Source organism: Lepisosteus platostomus, chromosome 2 (assembly GCF_059453375.1).
Source record: "Lepisosteus platostomus isolate fLepPlt1 chromosome 2, fLepPlt1.hap1, whole genome shotgun sequence".
NCBI lineage: Eukaryota > Metazoa > Chordata > Actinopteri > Semionotiformes > Lepisosteidae > Lepisosteus > Lepisosteus platostomus.
The window spans coordinates 68433903-68447200 of record NC_142612.1 but is presented as its reverse complement, the minus strand read 5'-3'; the positions used below and the strand labels follow the sequence as shown (position 1 = coordinate 68447200).

Sequence of the window (13298 nt, the reverse complement as noted above, 5' to 3'; positions counted from 1 at the left end):
AGAACCTATAACATTTATTTTTCTACTGTGTGCTATTAAATTCAGTATTGTTTTCTTATTTTTAGTACTGTAGCAAAGTAAGATAAAAAATTTTCTAGAAATAAGTTTTTAGATTAGAAAGGTATGAAAGTATTTATACCAAACCTTTTGCATTTTTGTTTCATTAACATGAGGGGGAAATAGAAACATTTTTATATTATTAACTTTCAACAACATAATGCTGAATTATTTCATGTCAAAAAAGTATATGATATACTTTTATGTGTTTCCTAGTTTGAGAAGCAAAATGTATTATGAGAAAATGTAGGCAATTATTGTTTCCCCTTTCTATTTAAAAGTGATATCTTACCAGTTGGATCTTTTAGACGTAGCTGGGGTGAATGAACAAAAAAGCATGAACTGCAGTGGGCTGCCTTTGTGTGGCAGTTATAAATGTCTGGGTTCACAAGACAGCGGAAACATGAGCCTGCTGTACTGCCATATGTGCTCATTCATAACTTCAAAGAGTCAATTCAGAATGACACAAGAATACCCACAGAATGTTACTCCAGTAAATAATATTTCTTTACATGAAACACAACTGTGCTGGCACCTGCTTGCAGTTTCGCTTCCACTGTGCTGTTATTCTGTGCTGCTGTTCCTGTGTCCTAACACCAGCTGTTTGTGTGACTCCAGCTGTTTTCCAGCACTTTCTCATCACTCCCTCCCTTCAGCAATCACGCTTGTTCTGTCTCTCCTTCCTAACTCACCCTCTGGTACTTATTCTGATCATACATGTCAGCTCACTATCTCCCATCAACAGCAAGCTTGTTGTAAGTCCTGTATTTGCACATTAGTACTTCTTTTTTCTTTTGCATGTTTTATTTTCACAATGTGATTGAATCTGAGGGACTCTGATGGCAGCTCCACTCAGAAACTGTCCCAGCAAACGGGGAACTCTTCTCACATTTCACATTTCTGCCAGCCTGAGCCCAAGGGGCGGATTGTGTTGAAGTATTTTGAGCTGTGCTTTTTATTTGATTTTTTTGGCACAAGGCTTTTGAATGCTAACTTAAACCAAACTTCAATGTTCACCCCCCCCCCGTTTTGGTTCTCACATTCCCCATTCTCACGAGACTCCTCTCCCAATTCCCTGCAAAGGTTTTCCTGCACTTCCCACCCCAGTCCCTAGAATCTGTGGATAGTCCCTTCCACATTCTCACAAAGATGCACATTCGGCCTGCACTGGCATGACCTTCAAGAAAATAAGAGCGCTTTTCTAGCAAGTTTGACTCCCTCATTTATTTGCCTCTCTTTGTTTGGACATTTGTCAATTAGCATCCCGTACCTGAACTGTATACCTAAGCAATGTGTTCCCAGATGTCTCTAGAGTACAGATGGGACAAAGAAAACAAGTTCCAAACCGAGCCCACATTCTCCTTCAGTGACCTCCTCTCTGACGGATTAACCACACTGCTTTGCTGTTAATGTCTTATCCCTCTCCTGCCTGGGACTAATTCCATGCTTCAGGCTGGGTTTGCTTATCCATTGCTAAAGGCGTAAAGTAAGAAAAACAAAACATGGAGGAGCAATGAAGGGGGTCTGAGCAGAAGTCTAGCTCAATATTATACAACTACCGCAGGCCTTGGCACTCCGTTCCCTAGTCTCTGATAGCTAAAATGAAAAGTCTTTCTTTACTTTAAAAAGTCCGGGGAAAGGCATCCTGCTTAAGGAAAAAGTCCCCAGTGAAAAGAAAAAGGGAACAGCTGAGTTCCAGGGCCTCACGAGAATTTAGGCCTCTGCTCAGCGTCGCGTTGCCATTATAGGACATGCTGTTGCTGACATTTCTTCCACTAACAGAATGTTGTTTTGTGTTTTTGCAGACAGTTTCTTGATTCGGATATGCCTAGGTATTATTTTCAAATCCCTCTCCTCTCATTCTCTTCAGTTTGGAATTTTTTCTTCTCTCCATCCAACCCTGTCCTCATCTCTCCGGTCTGATCCATGTGATTGTTTGCCATTGTTTTGACTCTGTTTCGGGCTCTCTGGTTCGCTGGTCTCACTCACTGTTCCCTCCTTGCTTTCTTTGTGTCCTGTTTCCTTCTTTCTTTCCCTCTGGGTTCGGTTTGACATGTGAAGGAGAATTTTTCTGCAAAGACCCCTCTGGATGTAGAGGGTGTTTTGAACTGCTGTTAGTTTGCTACTAACTCATGGCAAACAGAGGCTGCATGATTCGCTTTGCTTCTCTGGGCTGTGGTCTGGCTGCATTTTTGCTGAGGTGCTGTAGAAATCAGTAATCCCTTTCCTGTCTGGCATTTCTTTCAGTAGCAAGTTATAAACATTAAAGCCAGAGTTTTTAGTTTTCTGCCATAAAAAACCTTACTTAGGAGAAACCATGGAAAACTAGATTTAAGCAATTCTTTTGTCTGAGTTTATATCTTTTTTGCCTTTTATTCAGGAGATATTATCATTTAATAATTCAGTTTAATAATCAAAAACTGTATTTCACTTTTATATGTATGGAAAGCTACAAACTCCTGCTTTAAGGATGGGAGTATTTTACAGTGCCTAGTAGTACACCTTTAGCAACTACTTTATTGAACACCTCCTTATTTATTTACATAAACATTGTTCGTATCTTTTTACGCTTCCAAAATGCAGGTTATACATAATCCAGAAATACATTTTGAACAAAACTGATCTTTTGATTTCATCCTTTCATGAAGACACTAATATGGAAACTTCAATGTGTTTTGGAGTGCCGACCTCACTGGACTGGAGAATAAATAGACCAATCTCATAATGCAACATAATCAGTAATAAAAAAACTGCAAGGCTGTTATGAGGGTTCACTGCAGAGTAAGTTAAAAATACATGCTTCATTTTGTTCTTCATAATATGCAGGCAGACTGGACCAAAAGAAACAAACGTTTGTCCATCAGATGTGTGTGTGTGTTACAGATTTCAAAAAAAGGCTGTCAACTGGGAAAATGGACAAGAAGAAAATGGAACTTTCTGGAAATACAGTACATTTACAACCAAAAACAGGGGGCGCTGTTTTAAGCTTGATGGTCTGAGTGGCCTCCTCTAATTTCTAACTGTTCTCATGCTCTTGATTTAAGTCATGGGTTCTGAAACGATGGGTTGGGACCTAAAGTCGGTTGGGGACACCATTCTCATGTGTTTCGGTATGGTGATGTGCATTTCCTGGTCTAATGTCCTATTTGCACTGAAAACTAAGTGTGAGATAGAATTGTAGGGGACTACACTTCATCGTAAGGAAGTCCCCTTCAAAGCAAGATGAGCTGTGAAAGGACACTGTGCCATTAATTGGGGTGCTTTGCTAGAAAGGCTTAGGAACCCATTAGTTAGAAAAGGCAACAAGTTCAAGTAGGTAGCCGCTTCAGCTTGCATAGGCTGCGAAGGAACAGGTAATTGTTTATTCCACACAGAAAGGAAAAGAAAAGAGATACAACATTTCGGCAGTGTAGCCTTCTTCAAGTGTGTGGAATTACAACCTTCTTCAACCTGTGGAATTACAGCTATCAAGAGGGCATCCAGAAAAAACTTAAGAAAAACAGCTTCTGAAACATTTAAGTCTAAATTAGTGAAATAATTCTGAAAATGTGCTATTCCAAGCTGCAGTGTAATGTATTAATATATATATGAAAATATTTCCAAGGGTGACATTGGCACTAAAGACTGGAGAAAGCGACTCACTGCAGACGAACAGGCTCTAAGCGGCTCAATAAGTGAAAGTACCTTTCAGAGTGTAAGATGAACTTTATAATTCAGACATCACTGGTTATACGCTTTGAATGCCCAGGCTGACCTGTCACCTGTCACCTTGCAGTGGTGTCACCAAGAGCTGCATCACTCCACCAATTGTAGCCAACACTGCTGTAGGCACTGCGACATCTACAGCTTGGAGAGCAGGTCGACATCTTGGTGTCCTCACTCCCTCCATGTTGGGCTGTAGTGGTACCGCAAATGCAGTTTCTAAATGACAGATGTCTGGGAGAAAAAAAAATATTATGGTTAATTCCCATGAAAAGAAAAAACAAAATATCTCCAATATTTGTTGTCAGTGGTGGGAGTCACACCTGCTGTATCTTATTAAGGGGTTCATACACACTTATCAATATTGTAGCACTCTCGGGTTCACATGGCCCTGCACCGCTGGGGACTCAAACCCAGGCCTCCGGCATCACTCAACAGGGACCCAGCCACTTGAGCTAATGGGAAATCTCCCCTCAGCCGGGCGGGTGTGATCCCTGCTATTCACAGGGAAGGGCGGTGATGTCACCGCGCTGGTAAGCCAGCTCTCGCAACCTGTGATGTCGGCCGTATGCGTTACAATATAATATTACATATCTTGACTTTTATGATTCCACATATTTGCATTCTGGAGGGCATCTTTAAATCTGTAAATGATTTAGAAATGTAAACATGCACCTGTCAACTTTTAGGCAAAACATTAGTTCTCCCTGAAGCAATTAAAATCTTAAAATGTGACCCTTGTCATGAGGACCCATTTGCCACTCAAAAAAACATTAGAGACAGAAATTACACTCTTTATTACAGTCCATCTAGCTGAGAATCTATCATTTCCAATTGTAAGGCTATATAATGCGGTTGGCTGTGTCTACGTTAAAGTTTGATCTTTTCTGTGTAGTTTGTTTCTTTCAGGAAAAAAAATGTTTCACCTCAGAATTGACAGGTGTCAACAAAAAATATACAGACAATAAGCATCTAAAATCAGATAACTGTCTACCTCCTGCTGAATGAACACTAGTGTGTAAGAGTGAAGTAACTACAGTATTTTCCCTGATCATGGTATGTACAGCAGTTGCCATTTATGTTTGTTTTGTCTTTTTAGATTTAGTTTGTCTGTTATATCATTCTTCCAAAACATAGAGACATAACAGACAAACCTCTATTCCATTTAGAACTTTGAAATCTGAAAGAAAAGAAAGAAAATACTAAGGACTGAGAAACAAATCTTTATCTAGAGATCAGAAATTTTCTACCAAGAAGACAAGTGATGTGGGAAATTGTGTTCTAGAAGTACGTAAAGTTCTGGATACCATTCGATTAAGATTAATCATCTGATAACAACAGATGTACTAAAGATAAAGGCCTTTGCGTGTTACTAGATCAACCACAATATTGCTAAAATGTCAAAATATGGTCTAAGTTGTATAACTGTTATACACCACTTCAGAATAATATGAATTTGGTCAAGTTCGTTTTAGATTTTATTTTCTGGCAAGGCCCGTAAAAGCTGACAGAACACAAGCGAAAAGTATTTTGCAGCCAGTATGTAGAGCAATAAGTGTTTAGTTTATTTAGAAGTTGAGATTCCGAGGTGCAAGGCTCTTGGATTCCACCTGAGGTCTTTGCAGAAAGCAGTCTCTCGATAGCGGCAAGCTGATTGCTTATAAATATTATCAAGCATTCATCCTTTAGCAGCCTGCTGTATTGGGGATACTGGGCTACCACTTCCCCATCCAAAGTATTGGGTACTTGTACCTCAGTGAAAAAGAAATTACGCAGGACATACAGTATGTAAAGGATTTACTGTACAAGTATTTCAAGGGGAAGACTGTTGACTTTGTCTTGTCAGCTTGCTCTGGTTTTGCAATGCTTACAATTGTCTGTTGCCTATTACAAAACTGCTCAAAGTGAATTCTGGATTACTCAGGCCAGAGCAGAGTAATTCTGGATTACTCAGTGCGACAAACTGAGTACTCCAGGGAAGACAACTTGAATCCTGCTGTTGTGTATCTGGGTAACACAATGGTAACAGAATGGGATGTACTTTGCGGTACTGATATAGTGGGCTTGAATTTTGATAGTGCCATAATTTTAAATTTCTATGATATGTTGAAACAAACTACAGAATTATTAAAGGATTTTTTTGCCATTTACAGTACACATATTTCAGAACTGTATTCCAGGTATTTCTGGTTCCTGTGGAATATTTGAACAGTCTCTTTTTGACTTCTTGCCAAAAGTGAACTTAAATGCTACCTGGAAAGCTAAGATGTTCTTGAGTCTTGTGACAAGAACTTCCTTCAGCTTTTTACACTGAAGGAAAATAGAGGGTAGGCTATACCTTTGAGAACGCTCGAAAAGGGTACCCAGTGCTCTGAAGGTGGGTGTCTTTAAAGATGGAGCTGGACCAAGGCTGGTTTTGGGGTGGTGCTTCACCTATTCCTTAATAACCCTTTATTGGACTTCATTTAACTTTCCTGTCCCTGCCTTCCGTAGAAACACAACTGTTCTTCACCTTTTAACGTACTTAATACCTGCAGCTCTTTTCCTTCTGGGTGATACAGGAGGCTTTTGCTGGTGTTTTCCAACTAAAAACATTTTGCACCCAAATTAACAGTTGCATGCAGCAACAAAATGTGGTAAACACAAGAAAGAAAACATTGTCTATATTTTTTAAAGAGAGCTGGATTAGAGCCTTCCATTGGACTGCTCTGTTATTATTAAACACAGGCACTCCACAGTAAAATGTATAATTATGAGGTATAAGTCATCTCTAGTGCAATTGCTTTTGTTCAGCTTTGTCCTTTAGAATTTCAATAACTGCCACTTACAAGAGGCACTGTGAGAGTAGAGAATTGAGTAAGATTCATATATGAGAGGACATATTTCTGCCTTCAGTTTCCTTTATTCATCAACAAAATTTAGTAATAAAGTGAAAGTTGGAAATGGGCTTTTCAATTTGGGAACAAAGAAGATGCGTTGCATAAAATGAAATTTTTTTTGTATTGCCCAATCAATTTCTTAGGTTGTACAGTTATACTCTTTACATTCACAGAGCCCGAGCTATTAATCAAGAACAGTAAAACAGAGAATAGTGAGATATGCAGGCATGCTTAGGCCTTTAATAATGGCTTGGCAGGAGCTGCTACTCGATCCCATTAGAAATGTGTGCCCATGTTATTTTCTGAATAAGAGGAGCTGGAAAACCCAGAAGGAAAATGCATCTGCTTCACAATGCCCACTGCCATAACTATTTCTTAACTCTCACATTTTATTCTTTTGCTGGTTTCCTTCCTCTCAAAGCATTTCGTTGGGAATTGATCATAGGTATATCTCACCCCTCTCCCTTCTTGCACCCTCCTTCCTTCTCTCTGTCTGCCTCCCTATGTCTCATCCCCTCTCTCTCTTCTGTATGGATTTTGTCTTTGTCCTTCACACAGAAATCAATAATAACAAATGGCCCTTGATTTATGTTTTTTTGTTGCATGTGGGTTCTGTCTAAATCCAAAGTTTTGTGAGTGTTTATCCGATATGTGTCATGGAATTGATGTTGTCCTTCAAAAAGACGTGTATTATGTCTCCTGTGATGAGCTGTCAAAGAATGTGCCTTATTGTCTATTCATGTTAATTATGAACAGTACCTCAGCCAGGATTCTACACAGGATACCAAAGTCTACTGATCATTGGTAGAACATAAGCAGTCATTTCTTTACCATTTCTATTCACATACATATTCAGCCCTTACTGTGAGTATTTTGTCATAATCATCCTTTTGACTTTAATTATGATAAGGGCTTTCATGATGAAAAATAGTTGGCATGGTATTATCAGCTGTTATCTAGCAGGAATAAGCAGTGTTTTACATTTGTGTTATAAGTTATCAAAGAGTATGAGTCACTTTCTGTTCATACCTGACACCCAGTCCCTACATCTGCATAGCTTGCTTCATGTTCAGTATCATCACATTATTGAGTCTCAGGATCAACAAAGTTGTCAGTTTTGCAGTTGATGCTATGAAAAAGAATGAAATCAACAGAAATCAATACCAATTATAAGAAATGAGGAATTAACAGCTAAGATCGACAAAATCTTATTTCAAATTAGTGATGGGTTGCACAACTCTTGTCTTTGAGGAGCGAGGCTTGTATCAGGAATACAAGGTTCAAGCTGTTCTTCAGTGTCGGATATTTAAGAAATATTTGACTGTTGGTTCCATAGAACCTACTTAAATAGCATACAGAGCTTAAATGTTTTAAAACAGCTTTGCTAAATAAATGCTTATTATAGTACTGTACATACAAGAAGTATTTAATCGTTACACTTACAAAGCCTTACAGTATTTGTTGATTCAGAGCAGACTCCTAAAACTGCATACAGTTGTTGCATCCATCTAAGAAAGAAATTAGATTTTTTCATTCGATTCAGACTTAATTTATTTATTTCAAAATATGTAGCTTTCCCTTCTGCATCAGGTGCTGAATAGGAACCCCCTTATTATTGCATTGCAATTTATGAAAATAGCTTGTTACTCATCCTAGGCGTTCAGAGTTCTGATTCCAGGAGCATCATGGGGAATTTGATATGTCTGAAGGTAAATCTGTTATTGGAAAGGTCAGCCTGCCCTGCAGGTTTTGCCGTGCTCCTGTGTTCAGGCACTTAAGAAAAACAGTGCAACTGTGCTATTGCCTCCTCTCCAGTTGAGTGTTTCCTGACCCCATTTGTTGTCATCCATCAGTGGTCTGTCTGCTGTCTTTCCTGTTTAACATGGAACAGCCTGTGATTGCCAGATGCCGGAGAGGAGAGCAGGGAAGCACATTCGCATTAATTTGCTATCTTGGAACATTAGCTTACAAACAGATGGTATTAAGACACAGCTATTTTAAATTAGTCCTCTGGAGGTCATACGGTACCTGTAGGTCTTTTTATTTTTTAAGCACCTAAAGAGATGTTTTAATTTAGTCTGGTTCAGACACTTACTGTCAGAATTAGATCAAGAGCTCCGGTGGCATGAAAACCTATAGAAACGTTAGGCTTCCAGGACTAGAGTTGTGTATCCCAGTTTTAAATTGAAGTGAAAGTACTTTCTCAGAGGACGATGAACCATTTGATTAGCTCAAGAACTCAAATTCCATGCAGATGAATTTAACTCCTCATTTATCTTCCTCTACCTAGTTGTAAACAGTTCAAACAGCTTGGCTCCTCTTAGAAGCTTTTCAAATTCTTTTATAATAGAATAGGAGAAGGCTGAGTAAGCTAAACATGTCCCAGTTTGATAATAGATTATGCTTTGCACCAGTTAACAGTGGTCAGCAATCAGAAACCTGACTGGTCCGTTGTCTTACAGATCAGATGGGACATTTTAAAACTTGGAAAGTTAATTGTATCCGCTTTTTATCATTGAATATTCAATGGCATTAACAAAAACATGGATGTTACAAAATAAAAATAAGTTTTGCCTAACCAAGACAGCCCAAACGGTGAAACAAATTGAATTTGCATCTAAATACACTGGCCTCTAACAGCCCAGAAACGTTAGGTTCTGTTGATTGTCATGAGTGTGAGTCAGACTGCACCATTCTTCATATCTTTAGCAACACATTCATGGAAAATTCCATCTGACAACACCTGGAATGTTGGCTTTCCTTGTGTGCTTCTCTATAGGACCTTCTATCGTTTCGAGGCAGCCTGGGATAGCTCCATGCACAATTCCCTGCTGCTGAACCGTGTCACCCCCTACGGCGAGAAAATCTATATGACCCTCTCCGCTTACCTGGAGGTAACTGGGCCTGTGCTTTCTTTTCACGTTGATCGTAACTTTAAAGAAACTTCTCTGGTGCTATCAGATTAATAAACAGGAGAGTGTCAGTTGGAACCCTCAAATAAAATATGCAGCAAGGAATATTTGTAAAATGCAGGTAACTACCACTATTATGTAAATGATATGATGTTTAATCAAAAAGAAAAATATATATACGTTTTTAAAGATTAAAAGTTACATTCAGAATTCTCAGAGTTAGTCATCCGTCTGGCCTTAGCACAACAAAGGTCATTTTTACTCTTTTCTTGTACGACAGATGGAGAACTGCACCCAACCGACAGTGATAACCAAAGATTTCTGCATGGTGTTCTACTCCAGGGATGCCAAATTGCCAGCATCCCGCTCTATCCGAAATCTCTTTGGTAGCGGAAGCTTGAAAGCATCAGAGAGGTGAGCCTTCCTAAGCAGCTTGAGGATGGGGTGTTCCTGAGAATTGACAAGAAGCTCTGGCGGGAAGATGAACGGGCTGAGATATGGAGAGGGCTAATTCTACGACAGCCCTAAGGAAGCAAGAATCTGCGTTTTAAAATTGAGAAAAAAATAGGAAGGCGATGATTCCTTTTAACACACAATACGGTGGTTACAAAGAGCAATGCTTTCTCTGTTTCTGTGCGATATAATGCCAATCGACTCGCATGGTGAGCTGAAGCTTTGTCCTTCTGTCCCCAGTAACCGTGTCACTGGGGTGTATGAAGTCAGTCTGTGCCACCAGGCCGATGCAGGAAGTCCAGGTAAGAGTGTCTCAGTTCTTGCTTGGGGTCAATCTGTCTTCCTGTTCTATACTTTTGTGGCAGAAGGCTGCAGAGGGTATTATTTGTAGTCAATTTCAGTGGAACTGATTCAGAAAGACTTCGGTTATAAAAACATGTCACTTTCTGTTAGGCAATAGGACTGTTGAAAGCATTTGGGATTTTTGTAGGTAACATCATCCTCACTGAAATCGGAGTAGAGAACTCACTGTAGAGAGCCAAGTACCATTACAGGAAACAAATACTAAGAGTGAAACAAAATAAATACTATTTCCATCCAAGGACAAACATTTCGAGTTTTGTTTTCAGCACTTTGAGAACAGAAGGGCACAGAACTGCAGACAGAACGATGTAAAGGCTTCTAAACTTGTTCCTGAAGGGTGTTTCTGTAGAGCCTCTCACGGTTCACCTGGCTTGTCTGCTCTGGTTTCCCAGGCATGCAGAGGCGGCGCAGGAGGGTCCTGGACACCTCTGTGGCCTACGTCCGCGGCGAGGAGAACCTGGCTGGCTGGAGGCCCCGCAGCGACAGCCTCATTCTGGACCACCAGTGGGAGCTGGAGAAGCTCAGCCTGCTGCAGGAGGTCAGTGCAAGCTGGGGCTGCTGATACAAAACACATTCTTCCTGCTCTGTCTTTAATCCCGAGAAACCTGGTGGATTTTCAGTCTTTTACAAGTTTGTGCATTCAGTTACTGTCTCTGAGCGGATTGCCATGGGTTACACAGGCTATTTGTTTTCAGGATCATCTCCAGTTGCCTGGGCTTCCCTTAAGGACAGCGACTGTGCTAATAGCGCCCCCTGGTGTCTGTGTGTGTGTGTTCACAGGTGGAGAAGACCAGGCACTACCTGCTTCTGAGGGAGAAACTGGAGACCACCCTCTTGATTGGCCAGGAGTCCCTGTCATCCTGCGGAAGTGAAGACCTCAGCGATTCCTCCCAGTCCTCCTCTGACAGCAGCCCTCCTGGGCTTGACCTCACCCCCGAGAGCCCCAATGAGAGGCAAAGAGAGCTGGCCGCCAAGGTGACCTCACTGCTGAAAGTGTGAACACCTTGGGTCCCGTGCTTATCCAGTGTTGAATATTGACAGCTTCTTTTCTTTGCACAAATGATTCATTTGCTGCTGAGCCTTTCAAAAATATATTTCTCTGTAAAGTTGTATCTACTGGCAGTGACACAGCAGTGTAAGAAGGTTCAGTAATATTCCAAAATAATCCTTTGAATGTGCCTTGAGTTTTCGTCAGATTTTGCATGGTTTAAAAAAATTGAGAGGAGTTCTGAACAATTGCTGTGGTAACAAGATCTCTGTTTCCTCGGGAACGAAATCCATCATGCTAGGCTCACTTCCGTGCTTTAGTTGTGTCACATCAATGGCGACGCGACTACAACAAAATAGCAATATTTTTCTAGTTTTGACCTATACCAGCACATATGCAGTATACCCCTTGACGGCACTGCTTTTGGATTTGTTGCTCAGCAGTAGCATTGCCGTGCCTTGCGTTTGGAGACAATGATGCCCTGCTTGTTTTCCTTAGTGTCTGCGGCTCCTCACTCACACCTTCAACAGGGAATACAGTCACGTGTGCGTCAGCGCCAGCGAGAGCAAGGTAACTTGAGGAAGCCAGGCCTCACAGCACACACAATTCACACCCACAGTGACGTCCGTCTCAGTTCATGACCGTGTAGAGATATCTGTCGGGGGCCTCCTGGGCACTCGTCACTTTTGTAAAACAATACACCGCGCGCCTCTTCCCTTTTCTTTGTCCCGTTTGCACCCATTTCATATTTTTGCGAAGAAAGGATGATTTCCCTGCTCGTCTCTGTAACATGACTGTGTGGTTTTATTGAGTTTTATGTGTCATCTCTTTCAAACAGCGAAGCAATTGAAACACGAACTAAGAACGTTTCATATCTCACCACCACAAACCATGACATGGACTGAGTAGTAGATCACTGTATAGTGTATATCATGGCGTACGTCAGTCACTTGTAATATCTTAATGGGTAGCACTATTGAGATTTAATGTGGGCTTCTCATTTTGGGGTGCCACTCTCATTCTTGCTATGTGATGGCATTGAAAAGCACTCTTCACAGCTGCCATTCCAGAGGTCCTGGGTTAACATTAGAAATAAAATAAAAAGCCAAATGATGCCATGTAAAAACAACACATAATTGTAAATATTGTTACATATCCAGTACTCTTAATATACTGTACATCTTCCTGCATTGGAAAATTGTTAATGATTTTAAAGAGAAATGTACTTAGGTGGTCCATGTTGCCAGCCATGTTGTGACAGTGTGAGAGCACCACAGTCGTGTTTTTCTTTGTGTTGTGTGATAAGGCGGTGTCTCTGTGCGTTTCAGCTGTCTGAGATGTCTGTGACCCTGATGAGGGACCCTTCAGCCTCCACTCTGACCAGCACCATGACCCCCTCTTCCACTTGCCCCTCACTGGTGGAGGGACGTTACGTCAACACAGAGCTCAGGTCAGGCCAGCGACTCCCCTTCTCCACCTCTTCATACTGTGGGAAATATTGTACAGGTCAATAGCCCAATAGCATGAGCAATAAAGCTGCTGGTAATTGATGCATTAAAACTACAGGGAGTCCAGCATGGTGATTCCCCTATGAGAAACTGGGTTTACACTGAAATCACAATCAAAATAGATCATTTTACAAGTATGTTAGGTAAGTAGGGTGGAAAGAGGATCAATATCAATATCGATTTCAAAGGACCACGATAAAATTGCTGACTTTGTAGAAGTAAAGTGCAGTAGCAGCTACAGGAAGATCGGTTTCAGTAAGTTCAAAGAAAAGGAACCGTGCCTGTACTGAAACTGAAAAGATAGGGAGGCTTCGTTTATTTTGGAGGATCCATTAGTGAGAATGTGAAGAGGTCACAGACTGTTACTCACTTCTTGTTCATGTGGTAGCATTCACATTGTGTTACACATTCAATTTCACTTCAGTTACACAAACAA

The 13298-nt window shown here is 40.7% G+C and overlaps 1 protein-coding gene across 21 annotated transcripts in view; it reads left to right on the top strand.

Annotated features, from left to right (window-relative positions):
• Positions 1–13298, top strand: part of kif1aa (kinesin family member 1Aa) — a 90886-nt gene that overhangs the window by 70014 nt on the left and 7574 nt on the right. For 9 of the 21 annotated variants that reach the window (XM_088615294.1, XM_088615268.1, XM_088615254.1 and 6 more), the window contains 9 exons: positions 1863–1889; positions 7060–7083; positions 9418–9532; positions 9831–9964; positions 10244–10305; positions 10759–10904; positions 11147–11341; positions 11853–11924; positions 12683–12804. In XM_088615294.1, coding sequence (XP_088471420.1) covers positions 1863–1889; positions 7060–7083; positions 9418–9532; positions 9831–9964; positions 10244–10305; positions 10759–10904; positions 11147–11341; positions 11853–11924; positions 12683–12804 — 897 coding nt within the window. The remainder of the gene's footprint in view (positions 1–1862; positions 1890–7059; positions 7084–9417; positions 9533–9830; positions 9965–10243; positions 10306–10758; positions 10905–11146; positions 11342–11852; positions 11925–12682; positions 12805–13298) is intronic. The other 12 variants (XM_088615284.1, XM_088615319.1, XM_088615415.1 and 9 more) reach the window with 3 other exon arrangements.